The sequence below is a fragment of the Nerophis lumbriciformis genome, linkage group LG33 (genome assembly GCF_033978685.3).
Source record: "Nerophis lumbriciformis linkage group LG33, RoL_Nlum_v2.1, whole genome shotgun sequence".
Taxonomy (NCBI): Eukaryota; Metazoa; Chordata; class Actinopteri; order Syngnathiformes; family Syngnathidae; genus Nerophis; species Nerophis lumbriciformis.
Genome location: NC_084580.2, coordinates 22,477,616 through 22,501,781, shown reverse-complemented (window position 1 = coordinate 22,501,781; position 24,166 = coordinate 22,477,616). Strand labels below are relative to the sequence as shown.

The window sequence follows — 24,166 nt, the reverse complement described above, 5'->3', positions numbered from 1 at the left end:
CATGAGGATTCTGGCGAGAACTCTCGTTCAACCCTTTTTCGATTACGCATGCACCTCCTGGAGTTGGTAGAGTGGCCGTGCCAGCAATCGGAGGGTTGCTGGTTACTGGGGTTCAATCCCCACCTTCTACCATCCTAGTCACGTCCGTTGTGTCCTTGGGCAAGACACTTCACCCCTTGCTCCTGATGGCTGCTGGTTAGCGCCTTGCATGGCAGCTCCCGCCATCAGTGTGTGAATGTGTGTGTGAATGGGTGAATGTGGAAATACTGTCAAAGCGCTTTGAGTACCTTGAAGGTAGAAAAGCGCTATAAAAGTATAACCCATTTATCATTTATCATTTATCCAAAACCTTCAAATCTAAACTCCAAACATCCCAGAACAAGCTAGTCAGATTACTTCTCGACCTCCACCCCAGATCCCACCTCACTCCTACCCACTTCTCCAAAGTGGGCTGGCTCAGGGTGGAGGACAGAGTAAAACAACTTGCACTGAGCCTAGTCTATAAAATCCGCTACACCTCCCTGATACCGAAGTACATGTCAAACTACTTCCTTAACGTAAATGACCGCCATAACCACAACACCAGGGGGAGCTCCACTAACCACGTTAAACCCAGATTCCGAACTAACAAAGGTCTTAACTCATTCTCTTTCTATGCCACATCAATGTGGAATGCGCTCCCAACAGGTATAAAAGAAAGTGCATCTCTATTTTCCTTCAAAACCGCAATACAAGTTCACCTCCAGGCAGCTACAACCCTAAACTAACACCCTCCCCGGATTGTTAATAATCAAATGTAAACAATCAAATGCAGATACTTTTTCTTATGCCTTCTGATCGCTCTCTTTCTCTCTCTCTCTCTCTCTCTCTCTGCCCACTACTTGCTGTCCATATCCTACCAAGTCAGACCTACACTGTTCCAATATCCATTTCTCTGTTCTCAATTGTTGATGACTGATGATAACAACCAAACCTAACCCCCCCCCCCCCCGCCCCCCACCCCAGCCCCCTTCCACACCTCCAGCAGCACCAAGAGCGCTTTTGTGTACTAGAAAACAAGCTAGATGCTGCTTTTGCTGACATTTTAGCTCGACTTGAATTGATTTCCCCAGGCTCTTCTGCTCCATCGGCGCCCTAACAAGCCGCCTCTGCCGCTGCAGCCCCCATACTGCCCCCTGCTTCCTGCGAACCGAAGATCGCTAGTCCCAGAGCCTTCGAAGGGGATTTTGAACTTTGCCGTGGCTTCTTGGTCCAGTGTGACATGGTTTTTCGTCACCAGCCCTCTCGTTACACTTCTGACGGGGCCAAGATAGCCTTTATTTTTTCATTATTGACAGGAAAGGCCCTCCAGTGGGCCACGGCAGCAGTTGACCACAACATTGGCCTCATCACAAATTTTGCCGCGTTTCGCTCTGAGTTCCAGGCAGTTTTTGATCACCCCACGGATGAAGGAGTCGCCGCCTCACGTCTTCACTCCCTCCAGCAAGGTTCTCGGTCTGTTGCAGACTACACCCTTGAGTTCCATACCCTGGCCGCTGACAGCGGGTGGGATAATAAGGGCTTGTTGAGCGCCTACCGTCGAGGCCTCTCTAACGAAATCAAGAACGAATTGTTGCGAGACAGCCCGGCCACCTACCATGACCTCATCCAGTTGGCCCTGCTCATGGACCAGAGGCTAAAGGAACGGGCAGCGGAACGAAGACTTGCAGCCCGCGAGAGGACCAGACGGCTGGCATGGGAGAATCGGACCGCGTCCTATTCCCCTACTGCTCCCAAATATCGGGCTGAAGGCGCCCCCTTGGTGGACCAGTCTGGGTTTTTTCCCGCACCTTCCAGTGGGGTGGAACCCATGCAGTTGGGCAGGACTCGACTAGCCACGGAGGAACGGGAGAGGAGGTTCCGGCAGCGCCTCTGCCTCTACTGTGGTTGTGCGGGTCACATGATCCAGACCTTCCCCACACGACCAAAAGATCAGGCTCACTAGTAAGGGGAGTAATAGTGAGCCATACCACCTTCCCCAGGGTCGCAGTGACCCTGGCAGTCTCTTCCCTGCTACTTTATCTTGGGAGTCAAAGAGTCTGAGGGTGGGAGCATATTTGGACTCAGGTGCAGATGAGAGCTTCCTGGACCATGATTTTGCCTGTCAAGCCGGGATTGAACTTCTTCCCCTGGAGAAGTCCTTACCAGCTCAGGCCTTGGATGGACACCCCTTGGGACCTATCACACACCGTACAGCACTGGTCACACTAACCCTGTCAGGCAACCACACGGAACAAATCAGCTTTTTGATCCTCAACGCCCCCGTAGCTCCTCTTGTCCTCGACCGCTCATGGCTTTGCCAGCACGACCCCCATATTTCTTGGGTTTCAGGGAGAATCTTGGCCTGGAGCACGGCATGCCATGCTAACTGCCTCAAGGCAGCAGCCCCCGTCTCGGAGAACCCCAAGCCCGAGTCATCCCCGTCCGACCTGTCTGGGGTTCCTGCTGTCTACCATGACCTTGCAGCCGTATTCAGTAAGACCCGGGCACTATCCCTACCCCCGCACAGACCGTACAACTGTGCCATCGATCTCGTACCCGACGCAGTACTCCCTTCTAGCCGCCTGTACAACCTGTCCATCCGGGGAAGAAGGCCATGTCTGACTATATCACGGACTCACTCGCATCAGGAATCAGCACACCACTCTTCTCCTTGCAACGTCTTTGTACAGACTAGAAAGAGAATGTGTGCACTGTTGGCAACGACAAACGTCTCAAAATCATAAAATATGATGTTATCATTGTGCTTTACGTCGCGTGGTAGTTTTTGTATATAGCAAAGATGTCCTGTTCCTGCTGCCTCTGTGTCACTGCGGGGTAACGCCACTTTACATATTCGACATTTTGACTTGGGACACTTGTGATTGGCGATACCTGTAGCAATGGGTACATCGTAATATAGCTTGCATTCAAGGCATTTTTTCCGCCGATTGCAAATGCTGACGAGTTTACCCATTACCGGCTGTTTTTCCCTATGTTTGAGTAGACATGTGAGTGTACGTGCCCACATGTTGCAATCCTGGCAAAAGACTGATTTTGTCGTTATTTTTATACAGTTGGGATCTGTACAGACCACGCAATGGCCGTCACATTTGTGTCTGGAGGGGTTGTTGTACGCTCTGTAGCAGTAGTGGCAAACGTACGGTTTTGACAAAAATCCTTTAATGTCGATGATACCATTGTAATGATTTTGAGATAAATACAAACACAACGGATTATCTGATTTAGGGGAATCTGTCTCAAACAGCGAGAAGGGGCGTTGATCCTCTTCTCTGTACAGTATGACAATTTTACGTTGCACGACTTTTTCAAATTTAGGAATATGACTAAAAGTGACGGAGGTTTGATCATCTAAGCCCGCTTTTCTCTGTATTTGTTTAGCCTCCAGCACAGCCTGACTATCAGTAAATTCAGGACGAATCAGATGGGCTAGGCTGATGGCAAAACAGAGTTGATTATTCGTGTTGTTTGGTTTATACAGATAGTGTTCTGAAGGTTTGCATGTTTGTGTAAATTGTCCCTTTTAGTTCTATAGATAGATCATTTCTGTTAAGGGATTAATTATTATTATTTATTTCTATTTCATATGTGTTGTTTGGGAAGGTGTAATGTATTTTCTTTAAGTTGTTTAACCGTTGCTACGGTTACGGTTGCCATGGTTACGGGCAGTTCCGTTTCCGCCGGCAGGTAGAAAAAAGCGTTAAAAGAGCTCCAGCATTGACAGGCAGCGGAGCGTCGGGAGTATTACACGGGAGATAGAGTTCACCATAGTTGCAGATCGAAGAAGTAACTACTCTATGCTTCTTATTTAAGTGTGTCATAAGCAGTGTTGGGTTAGTTACTGAAAACCAGTAACTAGTTACAGTTACTAGTTACTTTATTTCAAAAGTAACTCAGTTACTAACTCAGTTACTTACACCAAAAAGTAATGCGTTACTGTGAAAAGTAACTATTTAGTTACTTCTTTTTTTCTTCTTTTTTTTTTAAAGCTCCCATTAATGCCCTTTTTGCCTTCATTTCAGTACTGTTATTGCACTGGAGAATAATACAATCTGTTGATCAACTTGACATGCATTTTTATTTTCCTTTTAACATAATTAATGAAAAACAGTGCAACATAAAAAGGCATTCCTCCTTTCTTTAAACTTGGACCAATGACCATTAATAAAAAACAAGTTTAAGTGCAACATAAGTGTTGGAATAATTGTTTGTAAGTTATCACAAAAGAAATGTTGTATTATGAATGCTGTATTTCGAGGCCTAACAAAAGGATGAAGTCTCGTGAAACGCCACTGTGATTTCAGCACGGACAGATGGCAGGATGTGCTCAACTCCTGGAGGAACTCTCTTTGAAGTGTTAAACGAACTCTTTTTGAAGTAATTCACAAACTCTCTTCCAACTATTTGGTCAACACTATTTACGACACGCTGCCCTCTTGAAGTCACTGTGGACAGGAGACGGGAGGGGTTGTCCATTGTCCTCCAACACCTGCCCCAGCTGGATCCAGGAAGAGCCAAGCCCGGGAAGTCCTCTTCTTGGACTTCAAAGCGACCAAAAACAATGACTGTTTTACATACCTCCCCATTCCTATTGTGACATATGTTGGTGCGTGAACATGGAACATCTGAATTAAAAGAGGAGACGAGAACCTTCTTCGTCAGAGCGTGCTAAGACACTGTAAGAGGTTACAGGTTGAAGCCGTCTCTCCTCAATTGAGTCCAAATTGAATTCTGTCTCTGTTTGATTCCTTGCCTTTTGTCTTGTGTAACAGATGTCCTGTATTTGAACCTGACATCTAATTGGTCCTTCGAGCCGGATTCCAACACGTCTGACGATTCCAGCATGAGTGAGTGAAACCAGAGGACCATGGCAACCAAATCCTGATTGAGGAACTGCTTTTTCTTCATTTCGGGCCGGAATTGAAAGACTGACGGAAAATCCGAGGACAACAGGAAGGAAGGCAGAGAGCAGTGAGTACGTTTTAAATTGACGAAGAAAGAAACGACTAAGAAGAAGCGTGTGACTGAGGGTTACGACGCATAGACAAACCCTGTAAATCCTAGGCTCTAACAGGTAAAAAGGCCAAATTAGAGGGACGTCGGAGTCCAACGTCCGTGAGTATTAAAATTTTAAATAAAAACTGAATTAAGATAAAAACTGAAGAGGCCAAAAGACTGCAGGTAAACGGAACCGCGAAAACTGGAATCCGTAATATCCATAAACAAACATACTAGGGGGTGTCGGAGCCCACAATAATTTGAAATATCCGTGAACCATTATCCTGGGGACGTCGGAGTCCAACAGACCTAAAATGGTCTATTCAGAATAAAAAACTGAACTTTGTCCGTGAAAAAACAATAACCTGGAGGGCGATGGAGTCCACATGTAATATACATTGAAATTTCCGTAGATCAATATACTGAAAGGTGTGAATGTGAGAGTGTGTGGGAGTAATCGCCATTAGGCTATCACTCCATATGAAAGTTGTGAGAAGTAAATAGTGGGTTATTGTGGATGCTCTAGGCAAGACACCTCCACTGGGGAACCATCTCCAGTAGAAGCGACGTGTACCACAATAATAAATTAAACCACTATCTTACAACAAAAACATAAGTAATCCTTATAAGTTTCGGCTCTGTAGGGGGCGACGGATTACTCCAAATTCTCAAAATGGAAAGAGGGACACAAAGAAACGCAGATCTAATATGGTCTATTACAATCTATTTCAACCAAAATAGGAGACCACAACAACAACAGCGGTTAGACCCTACTGCATGTTGGCGTTGAAGCAGAGAAGGACATTTTGCAAGAAACTGTCCTGGGAAAAAAAAAAATCAAAGTAACTCAGCATGACTGTTAAAAGACGACACCAATTAGTCATGTTGTCAGCGTATGCCATTGGTGGTAAGATCGCAGCAAACGTGTTTGTTTGTTTGTTTGTTAGTGTGTGTTTAAGTGTGTATCTTTCCAGGTACAAATTGTGTAAAAACCCTGGAGGTTCAAATAAAAATAAAAATAGGTTAAAAGAAAAAGCAAATAGGAGAAAAATCTCAAAGTGCTGAAGTGAGAGAAAAGTAAAAATAGATGAAGAAATAGGGAAAAATCAATAATAAGAATTAATGCAAAATGAAATAAACTAATGCGAGAGAGAGATAATGGGGGTATTGAAATAAGAGATGAAGAAAAGGTAGACTGAAGATATACATGTATGTTTGGATATATAAAGAGCGCTTTTATATATACAAATATATATATGTATAATTAAATAATGGAACAAATAAAAACCTAGATTAATAACTATAATAAGAGTTGAGATGTATAGTATGATAAAATGATAAAGTGGGTTACATGGTTATTAGCTGAGGAAAGAAGAGAGAGAGAAAAAAAAGAAGAGAAATCTCTTCAAGTGTTGCTGACCTTTGCCCTAAGAAGTGCACTCACGCACTTACACACCACCGTGTGTGTGTGTGTGCGTGGCGCAGTGGGGGAGGTGTGAAAGTGAATTTATTACATAAAGTAGGTTTAACTTTGAAGTGTAGTATAACATTCTTAAGTTAGATTATGGGAAGAATGTAAATTCAGAGTTTAAAAGTATAGATTAAGTAGCATATAGACAGTTAAGTGAGTTTAAAACATTACTTAAAAAATGCATAAAGTAATATGTATAACAAGCATTGTCCTGAGGTTCCATGCAGATCTAAACAAAGGCAAAATAATGCACCTTGGATGATAAACAGTTTGAAAAATGCATGTAAAAAGAAAAATAGACTTTGTAAGGCGTTTATCAAATCAAGAACAGAGAATGCTGAAAAACGCTGTAAGAACTACAAAAACAAGTTGACCAATATATTGAGACAAGCAATGAAAGGAATACAAAGAAATTATGAGGATGATGTTGAACAAAAAAGACATCTATGTATGTCCAGACAATAAACCAATCTTACAAAGAAAAATCGGTATAAGTGAGCAGCAATATTGAGCCAAGGTTGAACTCATGGCTCAACAGGAGGGATATGAATGCCCTTATACAGAAGTACTATACTTCCTATAGTTTAATTCTTATAAAAAAAAATTGTATAAAACATCTATGCAATTAACTAAATAAGAGTGAAGGAAAACATTATTGTCTGGTCATAGTAGATGCATTTTCAAAGTAGTTAGAAATATTTCCTAAAGGAAAAGCAGATGTGCTGACAGTAGCAAAAGCATTATGCAAATATTTAGTAAAAATGTACATTAACATTACAAGTACAACAGGACTAACACCATTTGAAAGATAGTGGAAAGACCAACCTGGGTACACTTAGTACATTGTAAAAAGGTCATTTCTGTTGAATCATCCAATAAGGAAAGGGAAGCAAAGTCTGGTAATAGTGTGGACGCACACGATGACTAGAGTTGAGCCAAACCACTGACCTTGGTAGAGGAGTGAATCAGCAGAAATGACACCCCAATGGCTCAGACGGTCCATAACATATGGGTTAACGATATTGGTACTGGTCGGCCCTGCCCCCCTAACATGGTTCACTTGGGAATCTGAGGAAAATGTAGAACTCAGGAAACAAAATGATACTGCACCCATAGTAAACCCAAACCACTGGCAGAATCAAGAAGTAAAATACACTCACAGGGGAGGTCGTATTAGAAGACGGGTAATGGGAGGATTCGGAGTAACCCCATTAGTGAAAAAAATGCCAGAAAACCCATGCCAGAAAAACAGTAATGGGAAAAATTTGGGATTGTATTTAAAAAGGTCATATAATGAAAAAAAAAACAAGTATTTGGAATTGTATTTGTGTTATCAAAGGGACATGTTAACTAGCACACTACAAATTCCACTGTGACAAAGTTGTAAGCATACCATTTGATGGTGTGTCGAAGTTTGATAATAATTGGTTCCTGTTTTGGTAATTAATTTGTTCCTTATGGCGGAGCAAGTGGGAAAGGCTACAAAAACTGATTGTGTTGTATGTATAAGCCCAGACAATTACTCAAGATGAGTCAAAAAAAGTTGAATTGAAGTAATGAGCAAAACAAAATTGACCCTGTAGCTAAAGAGACAAAACAGAAACCAATATTAGGTAGAAGGTAGCCTGACCAAAGCACTGGAAGGCCTTCGCACCCTCAACGGTAAAATGAAAGAGCACTCAGGCATAGATACATCTATGTGGGATGGGTGGATGGACGGTTTCGGCAAATACAAGTCTTTGGTATCATCAATTCTAGTATCTATGGCCGTGTTTGTAGCAATACTGACGTTGTGTGGATGTTGTTGTATTCCCTGTCTGCGTTCTCTGCTTAACCGTCTGATTACCACAGCGATTAGCCCAGCAGATGATAAAGCTGTTCAGATGCACTTCCTGGCGGACGATAAGGAAGATGAATCTGATGATGGGGATACCTACCTGGATGGTGTTCCTGATCTGTTTCCAGACCCGAGTAACGATGAGAAAAATTGATGTTGAACTCTGAGTGTAAACATAACTTTGTCGTAAGGAAATTAACCATTAACTGAAAATTGCAAGAAGAAGTTATTAGGGATAAGGAGATTATGGGAACGTTTTTGCGATAAACAGGGGGGAAATGTTGGAATAATTGTTTGTAAGTTATCACAAAAGAAATGTTGTATTATGAATGCTGTATTTCGAGGCCTAACAAAAGGATGAAGTCTCGTGAAACGCCACTGTGATTTCAGCACGGACAGATGGCAGGATGTGCTCAACTCCTGGAGGAACTCTCTTTGAAGTGTTAAACGAACTCTCTTTGAAGTAATTCACAAACTCTCTTCCAACTATTTGGTCAACGCTATTTACGACACGCTGCCCTCTTGAAGTCACTGTGGACAGGAGACGGGAGGGGTTGTCCATTGTCCTCCAACACCTGCCCCAGCTGGATCCAGGAAGAGCCAAGCCCGGGAAGTCCTCTTCTTGGACTTCAAAGCGACCAAAAACAATGACTGTTTTACATACCTCCCCATTCCTATTGTGACATATGTTGGTGCGTGAACATGGAACATCTGAATTAAAAGAGGAGACGAGAACCTTCTTCGTCAGAGCGTGCTAAGACACTGTAAGAGGTTACAGGTTGAAGCCGTCTCTCCTCAATTGAGTCCAAATTGAATTCTGTCTCTGTTTGATTCCTTGCCTTTTGTCTTGTGTAACAGATGTCCTGTATTTGAACCTGACAATAAGAAGAAACATCATCTTCCTTGAAACATAGGTAGTGAAATAAAGCCTGACATCTGGAGTGATGCTGCTGTCTTCCACACTTGGAGCCATGGATTGTACAATCCTTGTTTTCAGTGGCAGGATCATTGACACAGATGGTGAAGTTTCAGTGCTAAGTAGAGATGGAACACTTTTGAGGGGTTTAAGCACCTAGAGGACCTCATCTGCCACTCTCACATCATCATCAGACAGGGTGACATTTGTCTTCAGGGTGTTGTGGGTCAATGCAGAGTATATAGCTGCCTGCTGCTTCAACATATCATAAGTGGAGTTCCACCTCGTTAGGACATCATGTATGAGCAGGCAGCTTTAGCATTTCTTGCTTTGTCTTAAGCACATGAGCAGCTGTTGTGCTTGGGTGGAAGTAAGAAACCTTCCTGATCCTCCCAAAGAGGCGCTCCATCCTATTGACTGAGATTCCCTTCTGCGATGCCAAATTCACTACATGTGCAAAGCACCTATCTGTGGTCCCAGTCCTGCCTCATTCTCTGTAATTATTTGATTTTTGGCATTATCACGTGTGACTGGGATATCTTTATCTTCCATTCCTCCACTGCTTGTGTCAGTACCTGCGCAAGGTGACTCTCGTAGAGGGGGCGTGTCTTCTCATCTCCCAGTCTGCTGTGATGAAGTGAGTGCTTATAGTTCCGCTGGACATCCGCCCGTCTGTCATGAGCGCAACAGATGATGCTCGGGATAGTTCATCCACAACTTTTTTCTTCTCCTGCTCATAAAGATCTGGCACAATCTTATTGCTGAAGTGGGTGCGCGACGGGATGTCGTAACGTGGTTCAAGCACGTTCAGCATGTGTTTAAAACCCTCGTTTTGCACAACCGAATCTGCACTTATAAACACACCGATTCAATGGCGCTGGGCGTTCAAGCTCCTCCGTTACTCCGCTCGCCATGACCACGCTGTGTGTGGACTGAACGTGCCAACAACTTTTTTGTTTTGTTTCATATATCAAACCGCGGATCAAACCTCCCCTCCCCACAGACTATCTTCTGGCCCAGCCAAGGGGCCCAGGTTGGACTGTGTGTGTGTGTGTTGTGTAGTTGGTTTAGTGCGGCAGGTTCTATTGGGGAGGTAGCGTGTGAGTGGTGATGAGTGTATGAGTGTAATCAATGTGTGTTTATTATTGTCTGATTATTGTATGTTAAATGGTATATAGTAAATTATTTAACTATATAAGTTGTCTCCTCTCACTCTCTCCTAGACTAGATTATTGGGTAAATAGCGAAAATTAGAGCATCCCCCAAGGTAATATACAGTCATTTACAGGCTCCCGTACAGATAGCGAGCTTTCTTTTTGTAGAGTTCATGTTCCAAAAGGGTTTTGGCTTTTCTTCTAACACCGCCTCTAGGATTATGTATCACTTGAACTACTACCTGTATTTCGTCGTCGTTCATAATTGCTGCGTTTGATTGCACCAGCAGGTCTAGCACGTTTTGAAAAGCATTCATTACTTCCCCGGCATCGTTTTGAAACGTAAATGAAGTGTGTTTTCTCGCCCTGTCACCGATTAACTCTAATTGAACGATGTCGTTGGGTCGAGCCTCCTCAGTTACCCTTTCCGTCATGTTTTCAAGGTTCCCCATGACTCGACGGTAAAATGTGGCGTAATCCGTTACACCGCTGTTTTGAGGAAAAGATAAAACAATTTTTAACTCGACATTGTTAAACACTTCGCGTCTCAAGACATTTAAACCCTCGCCTCTCTGGGTATCATTTAAATTTGGATGGTCACGAGTTAAGCTCTGCTGCTGCGGGTGCGTGTGTGTGTCTGTGTTTGTGTTTAAATTGAATCCATGAGTATCTTGCAAAGATAAGTCCATCTTTTCCATTTCCTCTTGGCGCTCGTACTAACAAAGACTTTGTTATAACCAACCCCATTCACGTATATATATATATATATGTGTGTGTGTGCGTGTGTGTGGATGTGGATGTGTTGGGGAAATGTCGGTCAAATGTCATTCATATTCATCAATAACCCATTCATGTTTCTAATACCTATTAATTTCATATTTTTTAGCCTCTTCCGCTCTTTCAGGGCCATAAATCTCGTTTTGACTAAAGTTACACTCACCCCCTTTACTCCCGTCTCCCTCTGACCTTTCCATAACCCCACCTCCTCTTCGAGGGCCATAAATCTCGTTTTGACGTAAGGTACACTCACCCCCATACTCCCCCCTCCTCTGACCTTTCCATAACCCCACCCCCCTTTGACCTTTGACACCAAGGTCGTAAATCATTTTGACGTAAGGTGTCTCCTTCTCCTCTCTTTGGGGGTAGTACCTCTTAGTGCCATTTTTAATAAAGCTATTGAAGATGTCCCATGTTGCTCTCATATTGTTTTTGTTTCTGTCTAATAATTGACTGTAATATTATTTTCTACATGTTCCTAGTATACTAGTTAGCTTGTTTTTATACTTTTTGTACTTATTTCTGCCTCTGTAGTTCTTTGTGTTATACATTTTCTACTTAATGTATTCTTATTAAAAGCATTTGAAATCCTTTTGTCATCCATGGTTGATTGTTGACTGCTTTCTACTGAGTAGTTTCCATGGACAATGTTTGTCATAAAGTATTATGAACGTGTTTAAGAAATGTTCATATGCTTCATCAACATCATTTTCATTGTACACATTGTCCCAATTTTGCTTTTCTAGCTAATTTTTGAAAGCAATTATCCTCTTCTCTGTGCATAGTCTTCAAAATGTATTTTTGTCTTCTATGTTCTTCTTCTTGTAGTTTCCATCATATATTGCGAAAACTGTCAGATTATCACTAATGTCGGTTATAAGTAGACCACTTCCAGTGTTATCAAAATCATTGGTAAAAATATGATCAATAAGTGTGGTGCAGTGTCGTGATTCTGCTTGGCTTTGTGATTTTATGATATAAACTGATGCTGTACTTTGTATCAATGAAGTCATCAATGGACTGCAAAGACAATATACTTAAGGTTCAAACAGGAAAATGTTGTTATTTTTTGCAAATAGTAGCTCATTTGGAATATGATGCCTGCAACATGTTTCAAACAATCTGGCACAAGTGGCAAAGTTGAGAAATGCTCATCAAACACTTATTTGGAACATCCCACAGGTGAACAGGCTAATTGGGAACAGGTGGGTGCCATGATTGGGTATAAAAGCAGCTTCCATGAAATGCTCAGTCATTCACAAACAAGGATGGGGCGAGGGTCACCACTTTGTGAAAAAATGTGTGAGCAAATTGTCGAACAGTTTAAGAACAACATTTATTAACAAGCTATTGCAAGGAATTTAGGGATTTCAAAATCTGTGGTCCGTAGTATCATCAAAAGGTTCAGAGAATCTGGAGAAATCACTGCACGTAAGCGATGATATTACGGGCCTGCAATCCCTCAGGCGGAAATGCATCAAAAAGCGACATCAGTATGTGAAGGATATCACCACATGGGCTCAGGAACACTTCAGAAACCCACTGTCAGTAACTACATTTGGACACTACATCTGTAAGTGCAAGTCAAAACTTTATTATGCAAAATCAAAGCCATTTATCAACAACACCCAGAAACGCTGGCGGCTTCGCTGGGCCCGAGCTTATCGAAGATGGACTGAACAAATACCCAGAATCCCTTGCAGCCCTAACTCTTCCGGGCTAAAATATACACCCACCGCTATCACCAAATCCCGCCCCCCCAACCTCAAACACCCCCCACCCCCCAATCTCCCGAATTCGGAGGTCTCAAGGTTGGCAAGTATGACACACACACACACACACACACACACACACACACACCCGCGCGCGCAAACAAACAACTCATGCAAGTCTTCAATTGACAATTGAACCTACAAATCTGGTCTAGAACAATCTATTATTTCTCCTGCACTCACCTGAACGAATAATTGTTGTCCTGACCCGACACCCTGAAGTGATTGCTAATCCATATTAATCCAGTCATAGTCGTCACTACAGGAGGCAATACGTAAAGATAGGAGAACACACTTCTACACAGCTCAAAATATCGTGTGGCGTACCTCAGGGATCAATACTTGGACCAAGATCGTTCAATCTTTATATAAACAACATTTGTAAAGTTACAAAGGACTTAAAGTGAGTATTATTTGCAGATGATACAACAGTGTTTTGTTCAGGAGAGAACACACAGAAGCGAATACAAATAATAACAGAAGAAATGAACAAATTAAAAAGATGGTTTGACAAAAACAGACTATCTTTGAATCTCAGTAAAACTAAAATAATGCTATTTGGTAACAGTAGAAGAGAAAGTCAAACACAAATACAAATAAACGGAGTAGACATTGAAAGGGTAAAAGAAAACACATTTTTGGGTGTAATAATAGATGATAAACTGAACAGGAAACCTCATGCAAAAATTATACAACATAAAGTAGCAACACACACGTCAATAATGAATAAAGCAAAACATGTTCGAGACCAAAAATCACTTCATATCCTCTACTGCTCACTAGTGTTACATATCTGAGTTATTGTGCAGAAATATGGGAAACAACTACAAATGTGCGCTTCATTCACTAACGGTGTTACAAAAAAGATCAGTTATAATAATACATCATGTTGGATGTAGAGAACATGCAAACATTTTATTTTTTGAATCACAAATGTTGAAATTGAGCGATTTGGTGCAATTTGCAAACAGCTAAAATTGTGTACTAAGCAAACTATAACCTGCTAGCCAAGAGGAGAAATATAACCTTAAAGGAAAATCTAATTAAAAACATTTGTATGCGCTTGCAACACTTAAAACCTTTAGCATGTCTGTATGTGGAATTAAATTATGGAATGGATTAACCAAAGAAACCAAACAAAGCACCAATATGATCCTGTTTAAGAGACCGTTCAAAAAGTACAAAGAAGAACAATTATGATGAACATCTTGAACCTTTTTTTTTTTTAGATAATGATTATTTATGTATTTAATATTTGTTTACTTACTATGGTATATTAGTTATTTATTCACTGTTCTGTTGCAGAGAACAAGGACATGGGATACAATTGCTATGATATGAAAATAAGTAGGATTAAATAAGCTCTGCTTCTTCCTACTCCTTTTCGGACGTGCTGTCATGAAACAACTGGAAATATGTGATGCATTACATGTGTCGTATGCATGTTCCACATAAACTGAACTGAAACTGAACGGCAATAACACGAGACTAAGTGCGGCCCTTTTAGGCTCATTACGTGACACATACTTTTGTTTCTCATTCTAATTCTGCTTTTCAACAGACGGTTGGCAAACCCAAATTCACACTAAATAATTCAAACAGCTGGAAAAAAAAATCTTATTTTATCTGTAAAAGTGTCTCACAATCTGCTGTATGTGCTTGTGTCTTTTTTACAGGAATACTTGAGACATTTGACACTTGTTTTGCATGACTGCAAGCTGAAAGTGTTATCATGTGTGTAATGACAAACCACCTCCAACACAGAATTGTATTTGACAAGTTTTTACTGAATAAAACACCCAGAATGTACATGAAACATAGTACACATAAAACACTGAATATCAAGAGTATATGAACGGCCTACCTTGTGTACTTCCCAAATGACATCCTCGCCATGTTTGGCAATCAAGCAAAAAATATGACTATGCAAAGAGGAACGGAAAAACAGAAAATTGTTTAAAAAAATATAAATATTTTGCCACACTTTGTCATAAAAATGTTGTGTCACTGTCCCCCTCTGTCACACTAACTGGTAGGGTTGGCTGCCCAATTCAGTACTTTTGTAGGTAATGACCAAATTCCCTCGGTACTATCAATTCACGTAAAATCAAACGGTGCCATAGTTGGATACCTTTGTTGCATGTGACATCATGTCCGGTTTCAGACTGGTCATGTCTGCTTTCAGACTAAACACGTAAACAATCACTCAAGCAGCACTCAGGCCGGACTCACCCAAACTCCCTCTAAGTCACCTTGCCATTTTCAACACCAACAAAGTGTGCTTCATACAAAAAAAAACGCTCAAACGCAAAGTAATGCTACACTCTTTCAAAATGCGCTAGCGTATGGCTAATTTACATAGGATTTGCCATAGACAGGCTACTATTAGCATGAGTAATTTTACATGGCGATTTCAACACCTTCAAATTTGGTAAAGGAAACGACAACTAAGATTATAGTTGGAATTTTACAGTTTTGTGTAATGAGGACAATACTTACAGTATTGCCCCTTTGTAGGGCGCAACCTAACAAATTAGTCTTCCTGGAAAAAAGCCATTTTCTAGTTTGACAACATACCATAAATAGTTACTCAGTGCTGCCATCTAATGGTCTTGGAAGTGCAACTGCATTGCAAATGAGACTAATGTCGTCAGAAAACAAGATATAACAACTGGACAACATTTTTAAATGTTACATCAAAAAATGATTACCAAACCATTAACATTAACATACACAAGTACCGAAAAATGGTACAATTGTTCCAAAATATTAGTACAAATAAAGATGACATGTGACACAAGGTGAATGTCATTGATAAGCAGCTGTCTATTGGTTTGAAAAGGAAAGAAGAAATCCTTGTCAATGTGATGACACATGAGCCCCAAATGATGACATCACAACTACATGGACACAAAGATCAACATCAACATGATTGACTGGCAAAATAGTGTTGAGAAATGCAGATTTTCTCAGCCATAAAGAGCCAAAGAAGACATGATGGATGAGATGAGGAGCAATCAGTGCATAAATGTCCAAGTGTGATGAGGTCCCTCAGCGATGGAGACATCTCTCTGTGTTCCAGTGCACAAAGCATCCTGGAGGAAGAAGATGACTCAGCAAAGCAGGTGAATCCAAGTGCAGATGTTAGCATGTGGCAGAGTGAACATCATCTTCACACAAAGTCAGAAGAACATTTGGAGGTGCATGAAAAAGAAAAGTCCTCACTGTGTGCCGACTGCTGTGTCTCACTCAGCCTTCAGCCTTCACGTCTCTCTGAGAGCTCGTTACCAGCGTCACCAGCTGTGGGAGCACAAAACGCACCGTGAGCTGCTTACGCTGCTCATGCTAAGCCAACACCTCACTCTGGTGAAGGAAGTCCATCCAGAAGGTGCATCTTCACTCATATCACATCTTTTCAGCTGTCAATTCAATCAGAAGCATCAAGAAGCAGAATTCTGCTCTTCGACTTTTGAATTTGTAGGTAATCCTTTTTTTGCATTGTCCCAGAACTTTACAGAACTTTCCTCCAGAAGGTCATATCCTTGTCCATGTGATGTCAGATGAAACAAAAATTATGTTGTTAGGCCACAATACCCAGCAATATGTTTGGAGGAGAAAAGGTGAGGCCTTTAATACCAGGAACACCATGCCTACCGTCAAGCATGGTGGTGGTAGTATTATGCTCTGGGCCTGTTTTGCTGCCAATGGAACTGCTGCTTTACAGAGAGTAAATGGGACAATGAAAAAGTAGAATTACCTCCAAATTTTTCCAGACAACCTAAAATCATCAGCCCGGAGGTTGGGTCTTGGGCGCAGTTGGGTGTTCCAACAGGACAATGACCCCAAACACACGTCAAAAGTGGTAAAGGAATGGCTAAATCAGGCTAGAATGAATTAATTTTAGAATGGCCTTCCCAAAGTCCTGACTTATACGTGTGGGCAATGCTGAAGAAACAAGTCCATGTCAGAAAACCAACACATTTAGCTGAACTGCACCAATTTTGTCAAGAGGAGTGGTCAAAAACTCAAAAACGCCTTATTGCAGTGAAACTTGCCAAGGGACATGTAAGCAAATATTAACATTGCTGTATGTATACTTTTGACCCAGCACATTTGCTCACATTTTCAGTAGACCCATAATAAATTCATAAAAGAACCAAACTTCATGAATGTTTTTTGTGACCAACAAGTATGTGCTCCAATCACTCTTTCACAAAAAAATAAGAGTTGTAGAAATGATTGGAAACTCAAGACAGCCATGACATTATGTTCTATCTTCTACCCAACTCTCTCGTTTGAGTCACACATTAAGAGTGTTACTAAAACGGCCTTCTTTCATCTCCGTAATATCGCTAAAATGTGTTCCATTTTGTCCACTAGCGACGCTGAGATCATTATTCATGCGTTCGTTACGTCTCGTCTCGATTATTGTAACATTATTTTCGGGTCTCCCTATGTCTAATATTAAAAGATTACAGTTGGTACAAAATGCGGCTGCTAGACTTTTGACAAGAACAAGAATGTTTGATCATATTACGCCTATACTGTATATACCTTTATATACATATATACTGACGGAGGCAGATAATTACCATCCATCCATTTTTGTGTGTTACTTCTTTACTTTCATAGTCATATTACAAACAGCTAGTGTTCTTCCAGTTGTTCTCTTTTGGTTGTCTGCAAGTACTGTGTGTGTCAACCTTGAGCTCGGAATGCAGGGAGTAAAAATACTCCTTTCTCTTACCTTATCCTGTCCTGTCTCTTCTCAGAGTAGAACAATGGACGTTTGTATTACTTCTGGAGGGTGAGGGCAAGGGAGACATTACGGAGGAGAAATTTTTCCGGATGTTAGATTAGACCATTTTAGCTGCGCTAGTGAAGGCTTGCTGTACTGGATTGGTCTCACGTTTATTTTCAAAGCTTTGAAAATAAATCACAAAGTACCCATTCTGTCTGGTGGTCAAATTGATCTCAGCTTATGTGTCATCAAAAGAACTTGGGATTGACCAGCAATTTAAATTCCCTGGGAGGAACATCTGGTCCAAACGCAACAATACCTATGCATATACCTATACTGGCTCACCTGCACTGGCTTCCTGTGCACTTAAGATGTAACTTTAAGGTTTTACTACTTACGTATAAAATACCACACGGTCTAGCTCCATCCTATCTTGCCGATTGTATTGTATCATATGTCCCGGCAAGAAATCTGCGTTCAAAGAACTCCGGCTTATTAGTGATTCCCAGAGCCCCAAAAAAATCTGCGGGCTATAGAGCGTTTTCTATTGGGGCTCCAGTACTATGGAATGCCCTCCCGGTAACAGTTAGAGATGCTACCTCAGTAGAAGCATTTAAGTCCCATCTTAAAACTCATTTGTTTACTCTAGCCTTTAAATAGACCCTCTTTTTAGACCAGATGGTCTGCCGTTACTTTTCTTTTCTGCCCTCCTCTCCTTTGTGGAGGGGGGGGCACAGGTCTGGACCCGGGGTGGACCGCTGGCCTGTGCATCAGTTGGGAACATCTCTGCGCCGCTGACCCATCTCCACTCGAGATGGTCTCCTGCTGTCCCCACTATGGACTGGACTCTCACTATTATGTTAGATCCACTATGGACTGGACTTTCACAATATTATCTCAGACCCTCTCGGCGTCCATTGCATCTGGTCTCCCCGGTCCTCTCCAAGGTTTCTCATAGTCATTCTCATTGACATCCCACTGGGTTTTGAGTTTTTCCTTACCCTTATATGGGATCTGAACAGAGGATGTCGTTGTGGCTTGTGCAGCCCTTTGAGACACTTGTGATTTATGGCTATATACTGTAAATAAACATTGATTGATTGATTGATGTTCTTTACAAGTGTATGTAAACTTTTGCCCAGGACTGTACATGAAGACAGACACGCTAAATGGATTGCGCTCTCTATTTTGCTCATTTCAGAGACTCTGCGCACGAGTTAAGTAGATGAGGTTTGCACATGTTTTATTACACAAACCTTTAGTAGATCAGGCCCTTGATGTTCGTTATCATGACGACTCATCAAAAGTTGGCTGTGATACTTTCTATTGCGTGCGCTTACACCAGTATCAAGATACTCCTAATGGAGGGAAGCTTTTATTTTCCTGCTAAACTTGTAACACGTGTCTACATCACACCTTAAAACAGGAAGTTTGCAAGTTGACCCTTACAAAGATACCAACAATCCAGAATTTTGGTGGTAACAGAAACAGAAAGTCAATATTATATTGAATATACCTGACATAAAGGTGTATAACAAAGATGAATATGTAATAAATAATATTTCAATCTTTGTGGGGGTAAACTTACAAAGTGTGTGAGTGATGCTTCACCACTGCTTTGTTTATTGTTATGCTTTCCAAGGAAGAGAAGATGTTTTACTTACCAGCTGGATTGTACTTGACTGGAATGAAAGAGAAAGCAGGTGAAATTCACATCTCATAAATGACAGCAGAGACTTTTTCGCGTCTTCCTGAAAGAGGAAACATTTGTGTCCCTCACCTTGTCTGCTTCGGCGACGCTTGATGATGAAGATGATGATGATGATCAAGAGGACCACCACAGCGAGGACCGCCAGCGTGGCAGTGAGGCTCACGTTGCCTGTTGGTATGGTATGATTGATTTGTTTGACAGCTGCTTCATAAGTCCCATGAAGGAACATCAGGTGGTTACATTGACACTATTCAACATGTGTCTTTCTCACCTTCATGGCTTGCGTTGCTCAGGATGCTTCTTCTCTCCAGCTTGGTGACCAGGTCCTCCTCAACGCCAGACAGATGGAACACACATTCGTACTTGCCCTCCACCTCGGCCGTCACCTCCACTTTCAGCTCCACCGACATCTGGAAGGTTCCGTCGGGGTTGGGGAGCAGCTCTCCGTGCTCCACGTCCTCGAAGATCTGCTCGCCGTCTTTCCTCCAAAACAAGTCGGCTCGGTCGGGGTAGAAACCTGTCGCCATGCAGCTGACCGGAGAGGATGGCGTCTTCTGGAGGAGGAACACCTCTGGAAGCTCTGCCCAGGAAGTGACATGTGGATGGAGGATGACGTGGAGAGAAGATGGACGTAAAAATGGAGAATAAAGGAGAAAATGGAGGTAAAGATGGAGAAAAAAGGAGAGAATGACGGTAAGGATGGAACAAATGAAGGTAAGGATGGAGCGAATAAAGGTAAAGAAGGAGAAAGTGAAGGTAAAGATGGAGAAAAAAGGAAATAATGGAGGTAAAGATGGAGAAGAAGGAGGTAAAGATGGAGAGAAAGGAAACAATGGAAGTAAACATAGAGAGAATAGAAGTAAAGATGGAGAGAAAAGGTGATAATGGAGGTAAAGAAGGAGAGAACAATAGAGAAAGAAAGTAAAATGGAGAGAAAGAAAATAAAGATGAGAGAAAAGGAGAGAATGAATGTAAAGAAAGAGAGAAGAAGAAAATAGAGGTAAAGGAGAGAAAAGGAGGAACGTGAGAATGAAGGTAAAGATGGAGAGATTGGACATAAAGATGGAAAGAAAAGGAGAGAATAAAGGTAAAGATGGAGAGAAAATTAGACAATGAAGGTAAAGATGGAGAGAAATGCAGAAAATGGAGGTAGAGAAGGAGAGAAAAGGTGAGAATTAAGTTAAAGATGGAGAGAAAATGAGAATAAGACAATGAAGGTAAAGATGGAGATAAATGCAGAAAATGGAGGTAGAGAAGGAGAGAATTACGTTAAAGATGGAGAGAATGGAGTTAAAGATGGAGAGAAAATGAGAATGAAGGTAAAAATGGGGAGAAAAGGAAGAAGATGATAGAAAAGGAGAGGAAGAAGGTAAAGACAGATAGAAAAGGAGAGAATGAAGGAAAAGAAGGAAAGAGAAGGATAAAATGGAGGTAAAGATGGAGAGAAAAGGAGAAAAAGGAGGTAAAGGTGAAACAAAAAGGAGAGAATGGAGGTAAAGATGAACAAAAAAGGAGAGAATGAAAGTAAAGATGGAGAGAAAGGGAGAGAATGGAGGTAAAAATGGAGAGAAAAGGAGAGAATGGAGGTAAAGATGTAGAGAAAAGGAGGTGAAGAGAAAAGAGTATAAAGTGTAATGTCAGTAATGTTCCTATAGGGGGAGTGCTAACATGTTAAAAGGTGAAAGTACAAGGTGTGCTTCTACCTGTTCTCATTAGGACCTTCTTCCCATACTCCACATACTTCTTCAAGTAAGAAGGACATTCCTCAGTGTGATAATACTTAAGGTAGTCAAGTCTAAGTATTTCTTGGTCCCACTTGAGTTTGGTGGGGAAAGCTTGTTGTTTTGCTGCAGTCCATGTCCATGTTTTCATGTCCAACGATATGAAATCTTCTCCATCATAACTGATCTGATGCCAACCTTTAACCTCATCAGTCTCATCATTCCATTCACATCCTGACATCACCTGGAAAGTGTGAACACCTGAGAGACACAAAGTGTTGTAAAGCAGAGTGAAACTAACACACTACATGTCTTTGTTGTAGGTTATTATGGGATGGACAGAGACAAGGTATATCAGTGCAGTAATGTGTGTTTTTAATACAGTATAAAAATATCAAACATATTAGAATAGTAGAAAGTTCAACATAAACAAACCTCCAGTTTGGTTGAAACGCTTCATGACTTTTTCAATGTTGTCTTTGAAGATATATTCATTAACAAGATTGATCTCTGTTTGTATCTGCCAGTAGTTTGGATCCTCTGCTGTGATTTTGTTCATCCAGTCCTGTTTGGATTCTATTTTCCTGATGTTGTTGTCATAGTAACTAATCTCAACTTCATCAACATAACCAACCTCCACATACTCTGGGAAGTTTGGAACTTGAGAGGATGCAGTGGTGAAATACTTGAGTGAATGAATCACTGAAAGACAAAAGGCAGAAAAACAACATTTGATTGTTTAGTTTCATGTTGAACAATTCCTATTTGAAATGATGTTGTCTTCATTTCAACTTCAAACACTGCTGCTTCTCACAGTAAACAATCACTTCCTGTTCTAAGAGACAATATTTCATATTTATACCTCACTTTAAGACCACACACATGAATAACTTGACTTATTTCCTTCTACAAGTGTAAGTGTCAAATAAATATATGACATTATTGCTAGCAGAGAAGTAAAAGTAGTTTTTCTAGGTGAGGGGAAGTTCAAACTAGTGATGTCACTGCCACACCGCGGTGAGGGAAGTCTTGTCTTGGTTTTTTCTGTCTTGTGATTTGCATGTTTTATTTTGAAAAGCAACTCCTCTTGTTTCAGATCACGGGTCTTTCCTTTTGTGTCACCAGTCTGACGTCATCCCTGACCCTTGATTGTTTCCACCTGTTTCCTATTACCCTCAAGTTCCATATAAGCCCATGCCTCCCCTTGTTCTGTGCCAGATTGTCTCGAGCTTTCGTGCCTGTCTAGCCTCCATGTTCATGTCCATGCCTTGCCTCATCCCACGTCTACTTCCTTGTATCCAGAAATTCCCACGCTGTAATTTTGAGTGAACTTTTTCTCCTCCCTCAGAGCGACTTTTGTTATCTAGCCTTTTTTCAACCGCAGTGGTGAGTTAGGATTTTTTCCTAATGATCTTCCTTCCTCAAAGTTTTTGAGTGATTTTTTTGTTTACACTTATTAGAATAAGATTAGAGTAGTCATTTTTATAGTCATTATTTTCTTCTTCCTGTTGGAGCGTTTTTTGTTAAAGTTTTTATAGCAGATACGGCGCCAATTATAGTTCGTCTTTATTTTCGTATTTCCTCCTTTTGGAGTGATTTTCGGTTAATTTCTTTTTGGAACTTTTTTTCGCTGTCTGTTTTTTGTGACTCTGGAGGTTAAAGAGTTTTCAAAATAAAAGCTTTATTAAGAATCCCATCCCTGCATCTGAGTCCCTTCCTTCGTCCAAGCCTGACAGTCACTGCCAAAGCATGGAAATATAGCAGCGCCTTATGGAATGTTTACAATGGAATACAACAACAATATTAGAATACTCTTCATTTAAATATTAGGACTATTCCCAGTAAAAAAGCATTTAAGAAACATGTAAAGTCATTTTTTAGACTTAATATTTCATGTTATCAGTTTGAGAACTTTTTTTTTTCTCTTTCACTTTTTCCTTTCTTTTATTGTAACTGGATCTGTGTACTCTTATTTTATTTTATTATTTTGAGATTTTTTTTTTTCTTTTAATTTATTTTATTTGTAACTGGATTTGTGCATGGAATCATGGAAACAAGACGAGGGAGTGAAAAGCCAGAAACTAAACAAAACATGACTAAGACAAAACATGAATACACAGACATGACAGAACCCCCCCTTACGGACAGATCCCAGATGTCCAAGAAAAAACTTAACAAGAGTCATGGGAGGGCGGGAGGGGGACATGGCGGTGGGTCGCCAGCCCAAGTGGCCCCGAATCCACCGAGGCAAAGTCAAGTGGCGGCGGCGAGTGGAACGCCGCTGCAGCAGGCGAGGCGGGCTCCCAGGGATTGGCCACATTCGTGGCCGACTGGGAGGTGGGCGCACTTGGCGTGGCGGGCGACCGGGTAGCGGCCATATCCGTAGCCGACGAGGAGGCAGGCGCGTCGTCATCGTGGCAGGCGTGGCTTGGCGTGGTGAGTCAGGCGGCTAAGCTCGGCGTGGCGCGTCAGGCGGCGAAGCTCGGCGTGGGTCTTGGTCTTGGCGTAGGTCTTGGTCTTGGCGTGGGTCTTGGTCTTGGCGGGGGTCTTGGTCTTGGCATGGTGGGTCTTGGTCTTGGTCTTGGCATGGCGGGTCTTGGTCTTGGTCTTGGCATGGCGGTTCTTGGTCTTGGCATGGCGGGTCCTGGTCTTGGCATGGCAGGTCTTGGTCTTGGCATGGCGGGTCTTGGTCTTGGCATGGCGGGTCTTGGTCTTGGTCTTGGTCTTGGTCTTGGCATGGCGGGTCTTGGTCTTGGTCTTGGCATGGCGGGTCTTGGTCTTGGCATGGCGGGTCTTGGTCTTGGCATGGCGGGTGTTGGTCTTGGCATGGCGAGTCTTGGTCTTGGTCTTGGCGTCGTGGAGCTGCGACTGGCGGCACTTGGCATCGTTGAGCTGCGACTGGCGGCACTTGGCGTCGTGGAGCTGCGACTGGCGGCACTTGGCGTCGTGGAGCTGGAGCAGGTCGGAAGACTGGTGGTGGCGGCTGTGCTGGAGGCTGAGGCTTGGCATGGTGATGCAGAGCCACCCCA

General features: G+C 41.9%; 1 protein-coding gene across 1 annotated transcript; it reads right to left on the bottom strand.

The window, feature by feature from the left end:
- Positions 1-14,755: 14,755 nt before the first annotated feature.
- Positions 14,756-21,849, bottom strand: LOC133575589 (major histocompatibility complex class I-related gene protein-like; the record flags this gene model as incomplete). The annotated part of the gene is made up of 5 exons (XM_061928277.2): positions 14,756-16,264; positions 19,486-19,584; positions 19,688-19,996; positions 21,120-21,398; positions 21,573-21,849. Coding segments are annotated over 5 exons (1,008 nt in total), but the record flags the coding sequence as incomplete, so codon positions are not given.
- Between the last annotated feature and the right edge of the window lie 2,317 nt (positions 21,850-24,166).